This window comes from Nipponia nippon, unplaced genomic scaffold (assembly GCF_047370975.1).
Source record: "Nipponia nippon isolate SJK-2023a ecotype South Korea unplaced genomic scaffold, ASM4737097v1 scaffold_2, whole genome shotgun sequence".
Classification (NCBI taxonomy): Eukaryota; Metazoa; Chordata; class Aves; order Pelecaniformes; family Threskiornithidae; genus Nipponia; species Nipponia nippon.
The window spans coordinates 7,750,275-7,772,092 of record NW_028262336.1 but is presented as its reverse complement, the minus strand read 5'-3'; the positions used below and the strand labels follow the sequence as shown (position 1 = coordinate 7,772,092).

The 21,818-nt window shown below is 42.5% G+C and overlaps 1 protein-coding gene across 1 annotated transcript in view; it reads right to left on the bottom strand.

Moving 5' to 3' along the window:
* Positions 1–7,389: 7,389 nt before the first annotated feature.
* The window catches only part of DPT (dermatopontin), a 29,499-nt gene continuing 15,070 nt past the window's right edge, over positions 7,390–21,818 (bottom strand). The window contains exons 3-4 of the mRNA XM_009466688.2: positions 15,379–15,486; positions 7,390–10,043 (exon numbers count right to left, since the gene is read on the bottom strand). Of these exons, the coding sequence (XP_009464963.1) occupies positions 9,977–10,043; positions 15,379–15,486 (175 nt within the window). The 3' untranslated portion in view covers positions 7,390–9,976. The remainder of the gene's footprint in view (positions 10,044–15,378; positions 15,487–21,818) is intronic.

The window sequence follows — 21,818 nt, the reverse complement described above, 5'->3', positions numbered from 1 at the left end:
ATGCTAAGCAAACTAGCTGGGATACAGAAATATATTTAATATAAAAAATTTATCTAAAATTTATCTAAAATGTATCTGTGACAGAATGGGCCACGGTGGGCTAATTTACCTTCCTCCTCTAGAAGAGTGTCAAACAGCATTAGGTTTTGTATCAGGAAGATCTAGGCCTGAGCAGAAAGGAAGACCCAATAATACAAAATAGCCTGTTTTCTGATGACAGCTCTCTCTGAAGCACTAGCCACTTTTTATACTTTTGAATTAACTCAACAGGAGAAGCATGATAAAATTCTTAATGCCAAGCTCTGGCCAACTGGAATTAGGCTGCTCTAGCAAGTTCATGTCAAGAGGCTCCAGTGTGTCAGCACCACACTGCAGTCTGCTCTCTTACGGCTGAGACCCTTGGTGACAAAGGGAGACAAAGGGAAATTCAGAACCAGCGTGGGAACTGAGGCATGTCTTCCGTGGCTCATACTTTTCGCTCAGGGTGTTTGGCTCTGAAAGCATTTATATCTTGATTTTCTTTAGTTCTGCTCATCCCACACTACATCATTACCCTCTTTGCTTATTTGGCATGGTCCTCCAAGTAACAGACTGAAAGCTGAGTCAGTTTTTTAATAGAGCAGGCAGGAGAATAATATATATTAGTCACTTGCTCTTTCTTTCTTTTTGCTTGATCAAAAGAGTTAATTCACTGCTGCTGTAAACTTTCACCTCACCAGGATGTAACAACAGCTCATTATCTTTGCAGGTATTCATACAGCATATTATGGAAATATGTTATTAGCTTTATTGAATACGTATATAGAATTTGAGTGTTGTGGTACAAGTGAATGTATCTGACTTTGCAGAACCGGTGTTGTTTAAGTCTAACTCAAGTAATGAGATCAACAGGCACAACAAATGGAGAACAAGTGCACACATACACTGTTTAAGTAATTTGATATCCTTCTGTGGTAAGGTCACCCACCTAGTGGATGAAGGGAAGGTGGTGGATGTAGTTTTTCTGGATTTTAGTAAGGCTTTTGATACGGTCCCTCACAACATCCTTCTGGAGAAGTTATCCAACTGTGGGATGAGTGGGTTCACGGTGCGCTGGGTGAAGATCAGGCTGAAGGGCAGAGCTCAAAGGGTTGTAGTGAATGGGGCTACATCTGGCTGGGGACTGATCACCCACAGTGTTCCTCAGGGTTCAATTCTAGGGCCAGTTCTGTTCAATATATTTATCAATGATCTGGATGCAGGAGTTGAATGCATCATTGGCAAGTTTGCTGATGATACCAAACTGGAAGGTTGACCCTCTTGAGGGACAAGAGGCCTTGCAGAGGGATTGGAGCATTGGGCTATGATTAATAGGATGAAATTTAACAAGTCGAAATGCCAGATTCTGCACCTAGGACAGAGTAACACCAGGCACAAGTGTAAATTGGGAGAGGAGTTGCTGGAGAGCAGCCCCGCAGAAAGGGATCTGGGGGTGCTGGTTGAGAACAGGCTCAGTAGGAGTCAGCAGTGTGCCCTGGCAGCCAAGAGGGCAAACCGCATCCTGGGGTGCATTAAAGCATAACCAGTGGTCAAAAGAGGTTGATTATCCCGCTGTATTCAGCATTGGTGCAGCCTCACCTTGAGTGCTGTGTACAGTTCTGGGCCCCATAATTTCAGAAAGATGTGAAGGTCCTTGAATGCGTCCAGAGGAGGGCAACAAAGCTGGTGACAGGGCTGGAAGGCGTGTCCTGTGAGGAGCAGCTGAGGGCTTTGGGCTTGTCTGGTTTGGAGAAAAGGAGGCTGAGGGGCGACCTCATTGCTCTCTACAGCTTCCTGAGGAGGGGAAGGGGAGAAGGAGGTGCTGAGCTCTTCTCCCTGGAATCCAGCGATAGGATGTGTGGGAATGGTTCAAAGCTGCACCAGCGAAGGTTCAGACTGGACAATAGGAAGCATTTCTTTACTGAGAGGGTGGTCAAACACTGGAGCAGGCTTCCTAGAAAGGTGGTTGATGCCCCATGCCCGTCAGTGTTTAAGAGGCATTTGGACAATGCCCTTAATAATTTGCTTTAACTTGGTCAGCCCTGAAGTGGTCAGGCAGTTGGACCAGATGATCCTTGTAGGTCACTTCCAACTGAAAATATAATATTCTATCCTATCCTCCATCCCTGAATAGATTCAGCTAAGTCTGAGAAATCTTTGCTAACCTATTAAGCTGACCACTGGGTGTAGATGGCTGCTAGTATAAGGAAGATATGATAAAAGTAGAGTCAACCCAAATGTCGGTTTAGAGAAGAGCTCTTGGTATTAGAGAAAGGTTTGTTCCAAGGCACTACAATAGTGATTCCTAATGTGTTAAGGTTATTTTGTTTTTCAGCGACACGTGGAGGTCCCACTGGATTGTGTTTAAATATCTGAAATTCCATATGCTGTCAATGATTTCACTGTTGATGTTAATGATTTTTGTTGTTTAGTCATTACAATTGTTACTATGGTGTGAGGGGAAAGAGGGTGAAATGGGCATCTCAGAGGGCTGATAGGAGCCAGGTCAAACTAGTTATGTCATGGAGCGGCTCGTGGCATGCAGCGCTGTTCGGGCAGAGCACAGAGGCTGGATGGAGACATTGGCAGTGAGATTCCTTGGTCCTGAGCAAGCAGTGGGGCCACGTGCTCAGCTCACACCAACCAGGAGAAGTTCCACTATTGCTGAGGAATCCAGCCCGTTTGTACTAGCCAGGGGACCAGGAGAGAAATTCAGTTTAACAGAGGAAAGTAATGACCTGAAGTCATGACATACATTTCTTGCTAGTAATCCTGCAAATGTGCTGTATCCGTATGAAGTGGGTGCAGAGCACTGATGCTCTCTCAGTCACCATTTCAGATTAATGCCATGGTGATCTATGTATTTACTGTATCTGCTGAACAGCACTTAATTACTCAAAGCCCTTTTTCTCTTGTGTCTGCCTTGTTAAATAATGCAGAGAGTAACTGCAAACGATAGCTCAGGTTATTGGCCTGTGAATTCAGTGTTTGCTGTGCTGCGATGTTAAGTGCAGAGTCTGTGATGTGTATGCCATAGTTCCTACCTGCAGCGAAGGCAGATGTCAGACAGAGGCATCTGGAAAGCAGGTAATGTTGAACCAGCAAAAGAGCAAACTGCAGGTTGTGCTGCTAAAAAGTTTCAGATTTAGCATTTCTAAGTGGTAGAGAAGGTTGTTTGCATCAGTCTTGTCTCATCTAGTTCTCTCCCTGGCCTGTAGTTAAAGAAATTGGAGTAGGTGACTTTTTCCAGACCAGTGCAGCACATTGAGCAGATAAAATCCTTGGAAAAATCTCTTCTTGATGCTGCAGTCCAGCCTGTGAGCTGTAACAAGTGCAAGCCTGTTATGATTTAATAACTATTCGATTGCTGATCTTGAATTAATTTTATGGTCATGAGTCAGTTTCTAGCAGAGAAGTGACGGCAGCTAGTGTTACTTATGCCCTTTGTTGCTTGCCTCAGCAGTATGGCTGTTGGTGAGTAAGCCGCAGACACTCAGCTAGACCAGACCCCAAAGAGGTCCGTCCAAAGGAGGTCAGAAATATGTGACAGAAAAGTGCTCCGTCTGTTATGTGGGTAAACATTTCTCCAAGCCCACCTCAAATTTTCCACCAGTGCCAAACTCACTCTGAGTAAGTAAAATGAAGATAAATAAAGGAAGAAAGGAACTTTCCGTGTAAGATCATGATTGGAGTTTATTTATTATAGCATGATCCCCTGCCTGCTGCTAGCTTAGGACTGAGAAAGACATGAGCTTTCTCCATGTGAGGTGGCTCTATTTCCTCACACAAGAAACAGCGCAAACCTTATAAAGATCGATGGAGAGGCTTCCACCGTTGCCAGTGGACTTTGGACCAGGAATCTGGGGAGTGGGGATGTGTATCTGAAATTACACTATGATATGCTGTGTTAAGCTGTTGTCTTTTATCATTTTTATGGTGCTGCATGCAGTTAGTTTGTATGTGACTGACAGGCCAGGCAGGCAGAGAAGTTTGCTGCCCCAAAATCTTTCAGTAGCTGTAACAATACTATGAACACAAGAGAGAGATGGTGAAAGCACGGGAACAGACGGCTTCCGTGCAAAATCACATGAAGCTAGAGGAAGAGAAGCTTGACCACAAAAATGACAGAGAAGCTAGTTGTTTGCCTCCCAGGTTATAGTACCCTGGCTTGGGGCTACCAAGGTGAGACGCACAAAATGCCATCTTAGATGCTTTACAAGGCCATGTTCCCTGCCTCCCAGATGAAAACAGAAGTCAGGGTTGAGGAGGAAATAAAACCCGTGAGCTTGCCTGAATGGAAACCAGTGGATGGGAATCACATTCACCCCTGGACATAGCTGTGGCATCTGTTAGATTTCAGCGGAAGACAAAAGCCCTTTGGATGACTTGTGTAATTATGGCAGTGTTTTTGCTGATGAATATATCCATTTCCAAGTCAAAGCTTGTTCACTTTAACACGGGTCTGAACCCAAGCCAGAGTCTTAAGTAACTTCAAACGTTAAAGTAGCTTGAGCAATGTGTTTATATTGACTGAAGCAAAACCTTGAATGCAGCCTCACGCAACCATGGAAAGCTAGAAGTTCAGTTCTGGGGCCACATGTTGTTCCAAAGGCCCGTTTTCTTTCATTTGTTGAGAGTTTATTTGCTTTTGTTTTTTTCTTGCTTCTTTTTTCATCTGTGATCACACCTCCTCCTTCTACTCACACTTCATTGTTAGTTTATTCCTTCTGTTCTCATCTCTCTGTTTTCTTTGGTCAAGGGTTAAGAGCTCCCAACACAGATTAAAAGAATTATATCAACATTATCAGTTGGTTCTGCTTCACTTGGCAAATCCTCTGCTTTTCAAGGATGGCATTTGATATACTGTGCTGGCTTTTTTCTTTGCAAAGTTATTTGGGGAGCTTTCTCCAAATTCTTGAAATTTTGCTGCTATTAAATTATCCTAGTCATCTCATCTCCTAAGATAGAGGAGCATGCATTTATTTTAAGAAATTACATAATGGCATGTTCTTCAGGTGGCTTCATGTCTCTCTTTCACTGTTTTCACTTCAGTTCTTGTCATTCCCCTCAGTTTTCTCTCAGATAGAACCATCTCTTGTGCACCTGTGTCTTCTTTTGTGTTCTCCACAATTTGGGCTGAGCATTTTAGGACCAGGTTCTGCAATGTGGTGATTTGTCTGGTTCAGGCAAGGCCTGAAAAATTTGATCCTGCATGTAAACTAAAGCTCACATCCTGCAAAATTGTAGTTGTGCCTTTTTTTTTACATACTGGGATTTATCCTATTGACATGGCTTTAATGCTAACCTCAGCAAAACTTCCATTTATTCTTCTTAAATGATTTTAAAATAACCTAAGGCAGAGTGTGTCCTGGTCTTCATGAGGTTCAGTCATTTAGATTTTTCAAGTAGAATAGACTAGACTAGACTATTTCAGTTGGAAGGGACCTACAACGATCATCTAGTCCAACTGCCTGATCAATTCAGGGCTTTTATGTTTGAGAAAGTATGAACAGAATATGTAGTGCCTTGTCCATCCCTGTGTATCTTGGCACACTCTTCGATTGATTCCTTCTAACTCAAGGTCCAGTTTTTCCAGTCTTCCTTGTAGAGATGCATCAGCTAAGCTAAGAACCTGAAAAGTATTTAGATGCCGGACTCTTGCTTAAGACTGAACTCCATTGATTTTGGCCAAAGTTCACAAGCTGGATAAGACTGAAATCAATGCTGTTCAGGTATGGAGCTCAGAAAGACAGAGCCAAGCCTGCTGGCTCTGACCCACAGGCACTTGTGCATGTCTTTCATTTTCAGCATGTGGGCAGCCCTGCTGCCTTTTCTAAACTTCTCGATGCATAGGTCCAGATTACTATGCAGAGCATCAGCTGCACACATACCAGTACGCTGAAATAGCGAGGAATAAGGTAGCAGTCCCTTGTGTAACTACTGTGTCTTGAAAAGTAAATCTAGGCACAAGCAATGTTTTATGTTTGATAATGTGTTATTAGCAGAACTCCTCCTGCCTACAGTTCACGCCAACAACTCTGGCACAAAGTGCCACTACCAGTGATGTTCATACTCTCTGTTTGCAAACAGTACTGTAGCCTTAAAGATGCAGGCCGGTACAGTGACATGTTGCTGGTGCGATAAACATGGGCTTGAAATAAAGTTTAAAACCAGAAAAGGGTTCAATGGCTGTGAGTCAAGGGTCAAGTCTAAGTTTTCCTGAGAGCCAACTGGTCTTCTGCCAGGTCTTCTGCTTAATCCACAGACTGGTTTCCCTTCAGCTGTGTTGGCATCTCTCTGCTTAGGTGATGCCATGACTCTCTGCCAGGTTTATCTCATATTACAAAATCTTGAACACTGGATTGGAAGAGGTTGAAAGGTCTCTCTTGATTTTGCAGGAAATATGCCTTATTTCAGCATGGCTATGGGTTTGGTATTTCTTTTTTAATCAGTGCTGTGTTGCTAAGTCTGATATATTTATCATTAGTCTCATAGTATCTGATGTCCTGTAAACCTAATCCCAGCTCTCATTGTCAAGTGATTAAACAAGAATTGCAGCCTTCACTTAAAAAACACATTTCTAGGCTCAGCATTATTGAGAAGTAGTTGAAAAATACTTTTTGAAGCACTTGAAAAATATTGAAAGTGAAAAATGCTGAAAAATGTTGGAAGTACTTCGATACTCTGCAAACTGAGAAATCAGAATATATGAAAAAAATAGAGCTCTCTTTTTTCTACATAAGTCCCATGGTTTTTAAGTTAATCTTGAGATTTGGGAGGAAGAGCAGTCAAGTTCTTCTCTTTGACTCTTTGGCGTTGATAGAACTGTCTGTGTTTTCCCCAATTACTTACGCTGTTCTCTTACTCAAACCTGTCTTCAAGAGGAGTGGATCAAATGGAGGATGTGGGTTTGGCTTAGCACCAGCCTTCACTGAGTTTTAGGTTAAAGGAGACCTACAAAGGGAGTCAGTGTTGGTATTTCTCTTCCCCAGCCAGCCCACCCCACTTTTTCTTCTTCTCCTTTTTTATTTAGAGTTAGAAAATCTCAAAAGGTTCTCCTTGTTTTTTGAAGTTTGCTGCATTTCCCTTTGTGAATGTAAAGATTACCGTGCCCTAGTTTATCTAAAAAAAATCACTGACAACGCTGACAGTATGCCATCTGCAGCCCTTCTAGCATGACTGGGGCAATGCTCAGCATTTACAAAAGAGTGCTTTTCTCTCAGATGTTTGAATTCAATCCATACTGTTGTTAATTATTAAATAAATAAGACTTTATTTCCTGATGTTTTATTTATTAAAAAATAAGAGTTTATTTTAAATGTTAGCCCTATATAGGACTTCAGTAATGTATAGGCTCTGTGTGGGCTCTCAGATTGGGGTGACTTTTACTCCGTGGAGTACAAGTGTAGGTGGGGTGCTTCTGTGCCACGGCACACGTGAGTGAAGAAGTGCTGTGGGCTCCCCGTACCTGGCATCAGTGCTCGGTTGCACTTGGTCTGAATAGGCACCACTCTGTTCGTTTCCCTGCCACAGCATCTGGTTTGTGCTAGCGTGAGTGAAAGGTGGTTCCGGTTCGGTAAGGTGTCCTAAGTGGGTTGAAAGGCTCTCTTTTCCAGAATGGCTTTAGGAAAGTCAAAGCAGGCTTGATCAGGTTTTGAAGCCTGCGAACTTTTGGAAGGCAGGCTCGTCATCACCTTGCTCTGTGCTGAGGAATTTGGGCTGGAACCTTATCAGCTTTGGAGCAATGTCTTCCCACACGCAAAGATTGCCTAAACATTAGAAGTGAATGCTGCAACTTAGATAAAAACTGAGTTCAGTTCCTAGCTTTGCTAGCTAGCTGTCCTAGGACTTCACAGGAACCACTCTTTCTCTGCCTCAGTTTTGCTTTTTGGGGTCTTTTTGGTCCACATCCCATTTCTGCCTTCCCCCAAGATATATTCTGTTTCCCACCCACGCCTTTCCTCATCTGAGAATTACTTAACTTTCTGAAGAGGAGTCCTGTGAAATGTATCCTACACAGATGCACTGCTAGGGTGGAGCTGGGAATAGAGCATGGGTGGAAGGAAGTGACTGGGACAGGGATGAGGGAGAAAGGTGGCATATGGGACAACACGACACTGCAGCTCCAGGACAAGAGAGCACAACTGCTCCTTTCTGTGGCGCTGTGGATCTAAATCAGCTTAAGCTGATCTTGCGCTGTGCCCTCAGAGGCCTCCGTCAGCCCATGGTGTGCACACAGAATTGAGAGCAGCCTAAGTAGTCAAGATAAAGTTGTGTGGGAGATGGGTGTCCATCTAGAGCAGGTGTTCCCAGAGATGATCGTTCTATGCCTAATTATAGTGCCTGGCCTTTTCAGTCAACTCCCTGGCCTGAGTGCCTTCTCCTCTGGTGCTCTCCTGTTTCGAGCTCTCGTGGCTTCCTTTGCCTGCCTACTAGTGTCAGCTAACAAGCTTCTCCAGCTTCCCTAGGCCTCTTGATTTCTCTTTCCCACTGTCACTTACATGTCTCAGCAACTGGCTCTCACAGAAACTCCCTAATCACCATCATGGTCTCTGAGAATGACAAAGGATTTCTTTGTGTGCAAATTAATGAGCTAGTGTAAGTAAAATCAAGAAAGAACAAGGCTACAGCAATGCAAAACCTATTATTCTTTTATTGGACAAGTGTAGTTTTAATGCTCACACTTGGGGGTATGCTAGTAAATATGTTAAAAATGCTTGGAACGTGGAAAGTGACTGGCTGACACCACTGTTTCCTATGAAGCTTTACAACCTTAAAGTGGTGCACGGGGTCATCGTGGCCCTTGAGCCAGCACTGCCGAAGCCACTGCTAAGTTTACCACTGACTTCATCAGCTAAGAAACTGAGCCCTGAATTCTGGTTTGTTGGAGAGCAAAAATCCTACCTCACATCTTCCTGGAAGAGATCAGTAGTCTTTCTTGTTGAATTACAGCTGCACAAGTGCTGTGCAGTCTTGAAGCATGGTCAGCTTATCCTTTACAGGGAATGAGATCTGCAAGTTGGAGGAACTGAGGTCACCTAAGTCATTAGCTTTATTTGTCTGTTCTAAGCCACGAATATATTACCAAGGGCAGATGGATGTTCTACAGGCACCCATAGTGGAAACCCAATCCACTTGGAAAGTAGACTCCTGATGAGTGCAGTATACATATTTACTGAGAGTGTGACTGGCCTGACCTACACCTGGGTTTGCCCAGAGTAGAGCTCCTGCCCACTTATGTTATTAGAGACTTTTAAGACAATATAAAAGAGACTCTCGGTAAAGCTGGGTTAGGCTTCTGTTTTTATTGATGGATCTACTCTCATTTTAATCAGGTATTTATCAGTGTTGTAAATAGCTGGAATTCCCCTGTGCAGGCAGACCTTTGTTGCAATGGAGCTATGCTGAGGGCTGTAATATGCAGATGCAATATGTCAGAGACCTCCTGATGCCGCTTTGAGCTACTAAACGCTGAGAAGCTGGTAGGGATCGCTGGGTTGGTTCCAAGAACAAAGTAGAGACAGGAAAGTCTAGTGGATGTTGGAAAGCTTATAGTGTGTTTCCACCTCAGTCGGAGTGACTGTGCTGGGAAGCAATTTATACAAAGTTGCTACGTGAAAGGAAGTTGTATGTGTTCAGAATGGCTATATGTATATATAAAAAAAGGTAACTGCATATGCCATAGACTTGTGTATCATAAACGTGTATGTCATAAGCAATTTTAGTTGGGGGATACAACTGCCAATGCAGCTTGAAGGAATCCTCCAAGATCACTGTTGCAAGCACGTGGGCTGGCAATTTATTTAATAGCTCCAGAGGCAAGGAATTGTATCTTCAGCAGACAGCTGACGAATCTTGGCACTTTTTTTGTGAGCCTAATTGCCCTTCTCCAGTAATCACTGACCCTTATCCCACCCTGTCTGTCCCTAAGCTTTCCAAGTTGGGTACACTCGATCTTTTAAACATTTTGAAATGGGCAGTCATACTCTGTCATCCTGCAGACAATGAATTTCCACTGACGATCCCTGCATGGAAGAGAGATAAGAGAGATATTAGCGAGCGGAACTGCAGAGGATAAGACTATATAAGTAAGAATAACTTTACACCAGGTATTGTGGCAACAAAAACACCTGTCCGCCATTAGCTGATTTTCCTCTGAGTGCTTTGTGTTTTTATGGGCTGGAAGTAGATTAAATATGTCTGATAGTTATAATTGCTTCACACTCCCTTACAAGGTAAGAAAATCAGCTCTCTGAATAATTAGGTCTCTGAGTATCCTTCAGAAGACAGTGACTCTTGATGGTGATCAATCCTAAATTGACTTTAAATCAGTGACCAACAGGAAAAAGATGGTTCTGTCAAATGTTATTGTCATGTGATATATTGCTCATGGACGCGTACAAAGTAAAATGGGGGTGATTTTGAAGCTATTTTGAAGTGAGGAGTTATCCACACAGCAAAATTCACTCTTTTTTTTTTTTTTTCCACTACTAGGTCTTCTAGCTAGTGTCCTTTATTAAAGATGTGAAGGAATCAATAATGAGAGAAATTAAATTCTCATCCATGATCTCCACGAGTCACGTGTGAGGCAGAGTAATGTTTATGAGTGTAAGGAGAGTTCATGCTCTTCCTGGTTTGTGAGTAATTGGGTGTCTGTATTCTCTCTCAGGAGAGTGATATGATACCTACTAACAATTTTTAGTAGGAAGCATGGCTGGAGCAGCAGGATTCAACGGCGAAGGCCAGTGGTTTAGTGTCCAATAGCTGCAACAGGCTGCAAATTTCCACCTTAGCTTATTGTGTGTTAAATTTTCCCTTGACAAAAAGACATGAGTTCAGAGGATCAGATACTGTCCTGCTGTGTAGCAAATGTTCAATTTAGGCTGCTTGGTGCTGGCTAACAGGAGTTTAGATCTAAAGTACAGTCTTTGCAGGTGGCAGCTGTCATTTAAATTAGTAATGGGTAGTGCTCCGAGAGGTTTCTGAAAGTTTGGATTCTGCTAATAGTTATCTCCTAAACCTGAGGCATGGGACAGGTAATGCTGCTGGAGTGGTTCAATAGGAGCTTGCTTTGTAAGACCCCTGCACCGTCCTGGTTTTCTGGTGGCCAGCTCCAAACAGTGAGGAAACTGGTGCAGAACCTGTTGCCTCTTAGGGGTGTGCTGAGATATCTGAGCCAGATTTTGGTATTAACTGCTCTTATATGGTTTCATTGACTGGGTGACTCTATCCTGGAATAAGATTAATTTGACTCTTAAACTTTGTGTAGGTATAAAGCGTCTCATTTCAGCTTTCATTAACTGAGATTTTTTTAATTGGAAATTTACTATGCTACTTCACCAGTTTATGCTGAGTGTCATTTGGAACTGGGTCTGTCTCATACTCATCAACAAAGCTGCATTTAGTTATATAGTGTTTATTTTTTGTTTTCTTTAGGTCTTTTCTAGATGATTTTTAATTGTAATTGCCTCATAAAACTGTTACCAAAGGTTAATGAAATGCAAGATTCATTTTTAGGTTTATTTTAGGAAGTCCTCATTTGGACTCTGTGCATGCTCTTCAAAGACAGTTATTACTCTTTTGGTCACTGAGCTACCCAGAGAGACCAAAAAAAAAAAAAGATGACTCGTGGATTAACAGGATTATATGGGTCAAAATTAAGTTCTGCTAAACTAGCACCCATTGTCACAGAGATTTTTAGCTCAAAAGCTGAGGTCAAGTCATTTTTTTAAAAAGGGCTATTGTAAAGTTAAAAGTAAAGTTCTTAAAATAAATGTTTTTTAGTTCCCTGAATTAATACCATGCTTTAAAATATTAGAACAGAATTATTTCCGAAGTTGTAATTTAAGCTTGAACCTGCAGACACTTTAGCCTATATGCACATGGTTGGTGGCCAATAGGTTTATGCATTTAGTCTCTGAATTTATCTTTTTTTGCATTACTTGTATTTGAAGTTAAGCATATATGTCCAGCTTTTCAGGATGCCGGCAATTACTTTGTACCATTGGTGCTGTGTGTTTAATTCAATAATTATCAGCCTGTTTCAATTTGTAGATCCCTTACAAGTTTTCCAGTGGGGGTGCAGATCCCGTCAGGAATTGCCCTATGTGGAATACTCCAGAATATATATGAACTTGCCTTTGCAGATCCTTAATACCAGTTTATAGGTCCCACCCACGTGGCTAATTTCATGCATTTTCCTTGGCTTGGGGAGTAAATATTGAATTGTCACTTTTACTCTCCAGCTGTCGTGTGCTGTCAGATTTGAGGTTTTGATTCTATAGGGAAAATATCTTTTATCTCCAAATATTGCCGCATAATCTATTTCCAATTCAGTTAAAATATTCTATGAATTCTTATTCATATTGAGTTTGACAAAATCCTCTCTCTTTGGTCATATGAAACTTATTAGGGACCTAAAATACCCTGTAATTTAGCTCAGCTGAGCTCAGTAGATATCCAGTGTGTCCAGGCATTTCAAATGTACTTATGGCTGGGGTATCTGGGTGCTGATCTGTCTTTCAGTGATGATGTCTGAGCAGTTAAGAAATTATTGGCTATTCAGATCACCCAAATAAATGGAGCAGAGAACAGTTTCGTAAAAGAAATGAGCTTATGACAGTCTGCATGCGCTATTTTTATACAACACAGCGAAGGGCAAGCTGTGGCACCTACCAAGCACGTCTGCTAATCCCCACCTCCCTGTCCAAGCTGCTTGCTGCAGGCTGGGCTGTGAATGCTCCAGTGGTACTCTGTGGACTCGAGAGGCCAATCCAACCAAACCACAGCCCCGTAACAAGGCTCCATGAGGGAGCCATGCCATCATCACTTAGCATTTTTCAGAGCTCCGGCTGAAGATATTTTGATTTTTTTTTTTTTTTTTTTTTTAAATTTAGGAAGCTATTTTGCCAAGGGTTTACAATGTGCATGTCTATGTGGGCAGTTTCAGTTGTTTACAACCTGCTTCGCGTACCCCATGTCCGTCTCTGAAACTTGACTGTATCAGTCTATCTAACAAAAGATACTGCCTTTCCCTGCAAATGTTCCCTTACTTATGCCTGTAGGCCATCCTGTCTGCATCAGCGTTATAACCACGCTCCCAAACGTGCTCCCAGAGATACTTCAAGCCTCTGCTAATTCTTTCCAGCTGCTTTTGTCTTGCTTTATAGACAAATTGTTTTCTCCTTTTGACCCATTTAAAATGGGACTGAAAAATGTAAATGTTAACCACTTTTAAAATCTGCTTTCCACAAATGAACACTTAATGATGATGATGAACAGCAACTCCTTCATTCATTCCCGATACACAGCTGTGGAAACTCACACAGAATGATTACAGAAGAGGCAGTGGGAATACCACCTTTCTAAACTTTCTACAGCTTTTGCCAGAGGCATCACATTCTCTCTCAAATATCTGTGCATCAGCACTGACCCCAGTGATGCAATGGCTTAGGGAGTAGGAAGGGAGGATATGATTTCTGCAAGTTTATTCAAAAAGTCTAAAAATACCTAACTGTTTGAAGTGATTAGGAAAGCTTAAGCTAAAATACCTTCAAAAGCGTTTTTTGTGCCTCTCGTTAGGTCAAGAACATTGCCTGTCATGGGCTAAATAATATGGACACAGGCTTAACGTGCTTGGAAGTAAAAAGCAGTCTCAAAATCTACGGCATGTTTACACAGACAAGCTGCACATGTGCATGCTGCTGGCAGGCTGGGACGGGGAATAGCTTTGTTTGCTCCTGTGCTGCCTCAGCCAGCTGCAAAGAACCCTTTAGGATGACAAACTGCTGACTTTTGTAAGTATACCGCTCAGGAGGGTTACTGCATGAATGTGAATTATGGACTGATGTAGCAGGAATTTTTTTCACTCCTTATGTGAGGCAACACGAGTTGGTTTTAGTCATTCTGGAAGCTGGGGGCCAGAAAGTTCATTGGCACAGAAAAGTTTCCTAGATTGAAATTCATAAAACGTTTTTTCTCTGGTTTTCACCTGCTACCATTGCAGGTTCTTTACCCCAGTCCACAGCCGATGGAGGCTGGAATCCAGCTGCAAGGGAGCGCACTGTCTGCATTATCTCCCCTATTCTCTGCCATGGCTGCGAGGAACAAGGATTAAGAATAGCACTGGGGAATATTTAAGAGAAAAAACCCAGAACAGGGATGTCACTTGCAACCTTGTAAATTCTTTATCCAAAGGGATAAATAGATACCTTTGAGTCAATTAACTGTGGAAGTTATGCTTCCGCTTGTAGGAATAATTTGCAGACATGACTTCCATTTGTTAATAAACAGGCTAATGAATTTTAGCCAGAAAATTACAGTTATGGACATGCAACAGTCTGACAGTGTGTTATCATTTCTGGAAAGGTCGTCTTATTTTAGGTAATCTTTTGGCTGAGGGGATCCCTAGTGAAGTCTGGCAAGCTGAGAGCATCGTAATGACAAAAGCACGTTGGCTCCCTTGAATTTTATTAGAGACAGCTTGAAATGTTGGTGTGTTTAAACTCCTTCTCTCTTCTCTCCCCCCTTCTCCTGTAGCCAGTCTTGGCAATGACAGGCCAGCGCAGCGCACCTTGCCTTTCTGCCTGTGCTGTGTTTGATAAAAAATGCTTTAATATACTGGGCTGAGGTGTCTTATAAAAAACATCAGCAAAGAAATAACTCACAGTTGATGTATTAGAGGTCAGCTCGAGAGGAAAGAATCAAGATCCAACTACAACTCCACTAGCCATAGGGCCTCATAGGGCCTGGTCAAGTAACGACCAGGACTGATCAAGAAAAAGTAGTGAACTCATTTTCTGGAAAGGGATCAATGTGCACTGCATTGCCTTAATTCCTGGTGTGGCCTCAAATCTGTTAGAATTCTGTTGCAATGGATTGGGCAGTTTACAGCATTCAGATTGCAGTTTGCATGGTCTTATCTTTGCATGCTGGCAGATTCCCCACTTCCCTGCGAAGAGAAGTGGGCCAAAGCAAGTCCTCACCCCCTGAAAGGACAGCGTGTTCCAGGCTGAGTTTGTACTGGGCTAGATAAAAGATTCTCTAATTAGAGGTAGGTGAGAAACAATAATTAAGATCTGCTGAGCTTTGTGGAGTTCAGATTTAGCCAAGCCTACCATTGCTCTGTTTTTCACTACTCAGATGGACATGGCAGGTGATCCCCTTGTGCGTGAAGATGCCCTTTTCCTGATACACCACCCTGGACAGTTAGCCACATGCACAGTGAACTTCGGTCCTCAGAAGTACTAGCCTGCTGCTGAGTACCACAGCAGGTGATGTGTAGCCATGCACTGTTTGGGAGAAATAGAAAAGGAAAACTTTTTTTTTTTAAATTTCTAGTGAAACAGATGAAAAGCAAACCTGTCCACAGCAGAGAACGTTGTGGTTGCCCCACGGATGTAATGGTCATAAGTGTACATCATCATGTCCATATCTTCTCCATAGTGTCCTGGATGTTCTGTTGTTAACCTTTACATTAAGGAAAAAGAAGATAAAATAATTTACCATCTTATAGAGAAGTCCAGTTGACTGAATGCAACTCAAATAGATTTTTCCTGTTTCCTTGAAAGTTCTTGTTTCTTAATAGCAGCGCAAGATGCAGTCTGACTGCAGACTGCATTTCTCTTCTACACAACTAATTCATGTAGCTGTTTGAATAAATTTCAATAAGTTTAGAACTGTTAAGAGCAAGTTGGATTATTATATGTATATACATCTGTAGCTCTGGGATAAAAGCAGCCTGAACAGGAATGTAAGGCTTGTCTACTACTTATATCTTTATTGCAGGGATTTGCTCTGGCCACTTGTCAGTCTGTTTGGTTTGCTGTTGCAGAGTTCTGTAAATGTTGCCAAGTCAAACAGCTACAAGCATTTATCCATTTATGAATTATATTAAATGAATGTAGCAATTAATCAATTCCTCTTTGTTCCTGCCACTTTCTGCCTAGTTTATAATGTAAAAATAATTGGCCTGGACAATATTTGTGCAGTGTATTTTATCTAAGAAGCTCAAAGTGCTTCTGCACTTATTAATTAAATTATGGTTACTGCTTCCCTGGGAAATAGGCAAGTAATACTGTACTTGGTTTTACAGACATTTTAGAGATGATGAACAGATGCAGGAAGGGGCTGGGACCTTGACCAATACTTTATGTCAACATTATGTTAGAGGTCAGGAATGGAAACCTGGCACTCAGTCTTTCCCTGTATTACACCATTTTATGTGGGAGTTGCTAGTGGAGTTGTCAGCTTCACTCCGAAGCGGCACAGGGAAGAATCAGGTTCCCTGTAAGGGATCCCGATACTGTCCCTATGGAAATGAACGGCTCAACTCCTATTGAGACTAACAGGGTTCAGATGCCTTTACAGAAACCCTGAGAACCATTTTTTGGACTTAATTCAGTCCAGCAGCAGTACTTGAATGATGCTTGAAGGTGATCCTAGCACATCCCAGCCAAGCACTCGTGCATGTTTACATTTGGTTAAATCGGTGGGGTTTGAGGACAAGCTTAAATATTTTACTCACTAGGAATGTAATTATTGGGATGGTTTTAAGTTTTTAAAATGAGATGCTTTGAGGTTATTTGGAGCCCAAACCAGTAATTGTTGGAATACTCAGAAACTGAAAGTTTACCTGAAAACTGAGGGACTCTGGAATATTAGGCTGCTTTCTCCTAGAGCTACTCACTGTAACAAAAAATACTCTGAAATTGCCACCACTGTGTATATTTTAAATGTATTTTTGATCATTTACCCCATTCTTATGCTGTTTACATCTTCCTCATAAAGCAGATGTGACTTAATTCCAGGTCATTTTCAGCTTTTGAAAATGAAAGAAAAACATCATTCAGTTGGAACATCATTCCTAGCAAACCATTATTCCTTGACGGATGAAAAATGGGACTGAGTGTGAAACTCAAGCATGGCCTTATAAGATCCCTAAGTCTCAACAGTCAACTTTTTTGAACATATCTTATTCTTGTGCCTCCTGTCCTTTGTCCATGGCAATCATCAAACAAATTACTAGTTGTAGTACAAGAACACCCGTGCCCAAGCGGTTTTGGGAGGCAGAAGATCAGGCCTGGTCACAGTATCCATTGTCAGAGCTCTGACGAAGGGCCCACGGATTCACAGAGCCTTCACAGTGCTGTGCTGTTGATAAGAAATGAACAGCAGTATTTCACAGGTCACGCAGACAGCTGCTGCGGGCTAGGAGAAACAGAAGAAACCATGTACACTCGCAGTTGTTAGGATGGATAAATAGGTAGTGTCATCAGTATGCTCTGCAAGTGGGAAAATCAGAGCCACAGTTTTCAGTCCAGCCCCCATGAAAGTCCAAAATGAGACCACTATGGATTTTAAGGGAACTGGCTCTGACCCAGACAAAGAGAATAAATACAAATATTAAAAAAGCTGTTTCTCATGGCTTTTCACCAGTTAGCTGGTGTTTTTTCCTAGGCTGAAGATCATCATCTGAATGTGTTTCTGTCAAACCACGACAAACCTAATTTATCTGTTCCTTTGAAGGCTGATGTTGTTATTTTTGCTTTCAGGGCGTCTCCCCTTGTGCTCCCAAATATATATTTATTTGTCAGTGTCAGACAGTTTACAGCTCGGATTTGAATACTTTTTTACCTGGACAATCTATGACTTGAATCTCTAACACACCTTTATGACCCCATAAAAAACCCTTAACCTGAGCATAAGCTGGTTCTTCGGTATAGCTGACTTGTTGAAAGCCCTCCAGTTTGCAAAGAGATGCTTTCGGGGCCCTGCAGTCCATGCCCAGAGCTGTAATGAGAGCTAGAGTATACTTCACAAAGCCTGACCTCTGCTACCTGGTCTGTATTTTATCCATTTTCTTTACACGGAAATCAAGGCCTTGAGGAGAACTTTTTTGCATGCCTGAGTCTCCCACCAGTGAAGCCGTGGATCTGAATCTGGGAACATGAGAATGTTTCTGGATCCATAGCCAGAGGCCAGGAGACACTGGGGCTACATCTATGCTAGTAAATTAAACACCACCAGAGCATGTTTCTGGGTGCTATAACTTGGTTGCCTAGATGTGTAAATTATTAGAACAATCTCTGGGACAGTTTTATCTCAGACCAACTAGCACAGTCTCAGCAGATGCCTCAAAGACACCGTTTGTGAGTTAGCACATGGTAGGTACCATTCCTAACAGGCAGAACGTGGACACCCTGTTTTGGAGGGTAAGAAAGTTTAATAGTGTGGCTGCTTCCTCTGCTAGAGGACAGTCCCCATATTTAGTTTACTAATTTGTAGCCTGAGTGTCTGATGGCGCATCTTCGAAGATTCCTGGGTCACAGCAGGTTTTTAAAACATGTGACATGAAGACCAGCTATGGACCAGGATTTCATTTTGCATTCCCCCATCAACTCCAGGCTTTGGGGCTTTTTTGGGCTATTATTATGAGAAAACACTAAGGCATGTGTTTATATGTGTTCCACCAAATGTGTTTCGTAACATCTGTTGGGCATTCAGCAAGGAAAATGCTCTGTAATCATGACCAGCACTATGTGCTGGGCAGACGAGACTGTGCAAAACACAAGGTTAAAAAGCTGCTTTCAGCTCTGCTCAGAGACAGAACTGAGAGTCAGTTCTTTGAACTTGCTTCATGAGCCTTTCAGTTGTAAATCTGATGACAAGCTCCTGAATTACTGTGAAGGGTCTCACAGACCTTTCGCAGAAGCAGGCAATGTTATTCTGATGTGAATGGATGCAGTAGAGAGCCTTCATTTAGGTTCCCTCTCTTTTCTTTCTGCCTGCTGTCATCTCCCCCTCCCTCTCTACTAACTTCTTCACATTACCATTCAGCCTCTTAAGCCTCCTCCGCTAAGAAATGTTCGAAAAGCAAATATATGCAATTACCAAAAGTAAATGATGTGGGGACTTGAGTTGCCTTGAAGTTTGTCTCGTTACATAGACAGATGCCTACTGAGTCCTTTTGTTCTGGAGAGAAAAATTATAAATAGTGCTATGACAGCAATGTTCAAGTTCACTTGGGTCTGTGTGGTCTGTCTGTCTAATTCAGTTCTCTTTGATGTTTGCTGTACTCATTTATGAAACTGTTCCCTTAAGCCCATGCATCTCAAGGTCATCTGGGTTGCGCTGTATCCTTCAGAAGGAAATGCAGTTGGTTGCCTATATAGCAGGGCTCTGTGGTGTTACCCAGCTCTTCTCTGTTATCCCTGGTTTTGGAATCCTGGGGATAAGTCGCACAAAACATATCTGCCCTGAGAGATGCGCTAGTGTTTAACGGATAGGGATATTCAGTACTTGATTTTCTCGTCATGGAAGGGAGAAAGGTCATTTAACTCAGCCAAAGTGGTCTGCCCAGCACAGGACAGTGGTTCCCTCAGCATTTATCGTAGCTTGGTGCGTAACCTTATTATCAAGTGCTTAACTGAAAATAGTGGTTTACTCTCTAATGTGTATCAACAGTGTATCAACTGTGAACCACCTACCAGGGCCCTACAGACAGGTGATTTATTTACAAACGTGGTAGCATTTGTGAGCCCCATGTGGCAGTGTATGGTTTATACCCGAGAGGAGTCATGAAACAAGTGAGAGAGACTTTTTGCCCTAGTTGGTGAGGGTTTGCATGCCCACAGGAGTCGGGACTTCCAAGGAATCCAAGCCCAAAGGCAAGACCCATTTGGGAAGAGCCATCCACAGCAACCTGCATGAGGGCCCTGTAAGCACTTCTGGCATTCACCTCTTAGCAAAGAAGACTGGGCTAGGCGAGCGGTGAGAAGCGTGGGAATTGCCAAGTGCTGAGACAAAGTTGCTGCTGCTGCTGTTTGGGGTGACCTAAGGCCCCTAGGACCAAGCTGTGGTGCTTGTGGTGTCTGAGGGAACACATGAGGGAAAGCTCTAGAAGAGAGGCTTGCAAAGCAGCTGTGAGAAGACCTGCATTATATACTGATCGTGGGACCTAGGCACTGAGTAATTTGGTGCCAAACAAACCCCGAGGAGGCAGGGGATCTGTGTAGGGGCTAGCGGGGTGCATTTACTTTGATTGTTTACTAAACCCAGCTATGCACATAGGTGTTAAGTTTGAAGAAGGACTCGTAGGGGAGAAAATAGTAATGAGAGACCTTTAGCAAGTGGTAGTCTTTTCAATCCGTAGGAGTTATTTGCAAGAATTAATACAGAAACCAGAGGAATTCTACTTTGGCTTTGCGAATCCACTTCAGGTTAGTATCAGGTGTGTGATGTTTGGACGCAAGAGACTCAGAGCACTGGCGGCATTGTCAAGAGAGGAGAAAGTAGGTAATTCTACATTGAAGACTGGGAAAGAAAAGGTTGTGAGAAGGAATGTAAGTGGTTTGGCATGTGTGGGGGAGAGTAGGAAAACCTGACAGAAAAAAGGTGTTTTCATAATGTTTTTTTTAGCTGGTATAGAGTTGATGTGGGATGGTTTATCTTCTGTGGTTTGTATCACCCCACCCATCCCCATGGTTTTCTAATGTGCTTTACTATAATCCTATAAATCTTGCTCAGGGCAGGAAATGTGTTGAAAAAAGGCATTAAATCTTTAACAGGGTTACTGTTATTATTTTAGTCTGAAAGTACTAATGTTGTTTATTTTCCATCATGAAGAATTACTATGTTAGAGATTAATAGAAAACACAAGAGTTACTCATTTAGCACTGAGGAGAATGCTTTGTACTAATCTACAGTGATCCTTAGCACTCTTTTTGACAATTGACTTCAGAAATAGTTATCATGAGTCTATTTTTTACCGATAAGAAGATCAAGTCACACCAATGGCCTTATTAGTATTGTACAGCCCGCCCCTTAGAGAAGTAAATGGGAACTGTGGGTATTCCTTGCCTTCAGATATCAAGCAGACAAAAGAAATGAGTCTTTTAAAAGATTAAAGATAGTCAGTGGTAGAGCTCATGGTTTCCTGCTCCAGCTGTTGAATATACTTATTCCCTGCTAGCAAGTACATTGTTTCGGAGTGCCTTACACTTTTCACTTCTGGTGTAACTACAGTGCTAGCAAGATGAATGGCTCCTCTTTAACCTTCATTTTCCTCTTTGCTGCTGAACTCTTCCTCTAACGATGCCACAGCCAAAAGAAGGAGCTGTTCCATTTCAGGGGAAGCACAAGCTCTGACATTAACTTTCTGACCTTTGAGGACGAGGAGTGTCCCCTGAATGGCCTTACTGTTTCAGATGTTATTTACAAATACGTCAAGAGTATGGCTCTCCTAAAGGAGAATTTTGTTTCAAGAGCCATGAGCCTGCATGTTACATTCAGTGAACATGAGAATTATATGCCTCTCTAAATCAATTTCAATTCTTCCCCCAGCTGGAAGACAGCAAGCATCCCCTTTTAAAAGCATACTATGCTGAAAAGCCAAAGAAGGTCTTAGTAAACTGTCTACAGAAATTCTTGCCAGTCGCCCCAGTATAGATCCCAGCTTGCTGGGCTGCCAGGGAACTAGAGGTGTCCTGGAGCTGCTCTAGAGATGAGCAGTTTCCTCATGTGGCCATGTCATTTGCGTTCCTGGATTGAGTTCAGGCTCCAGGCTCTGAGATCATAGATTCACCTAGACACATCGCTGCCCTTCTGTTTCCGCTCTGTTGTAGTGAAAGCCACAAACTCTCACAGGGCTGAGAAGCCACGAGGCCAACGCAGTAGGATCACGGTTCCTCTTGGAGGCCTACATGAGCTAGTGCAATACAGATACAAGCAGCAGCAGCGAGCTCAGGGCACCTTATGCCTGTGCCTCAAGAAAGACATGTCTGAAATAACATTAGCCAGCT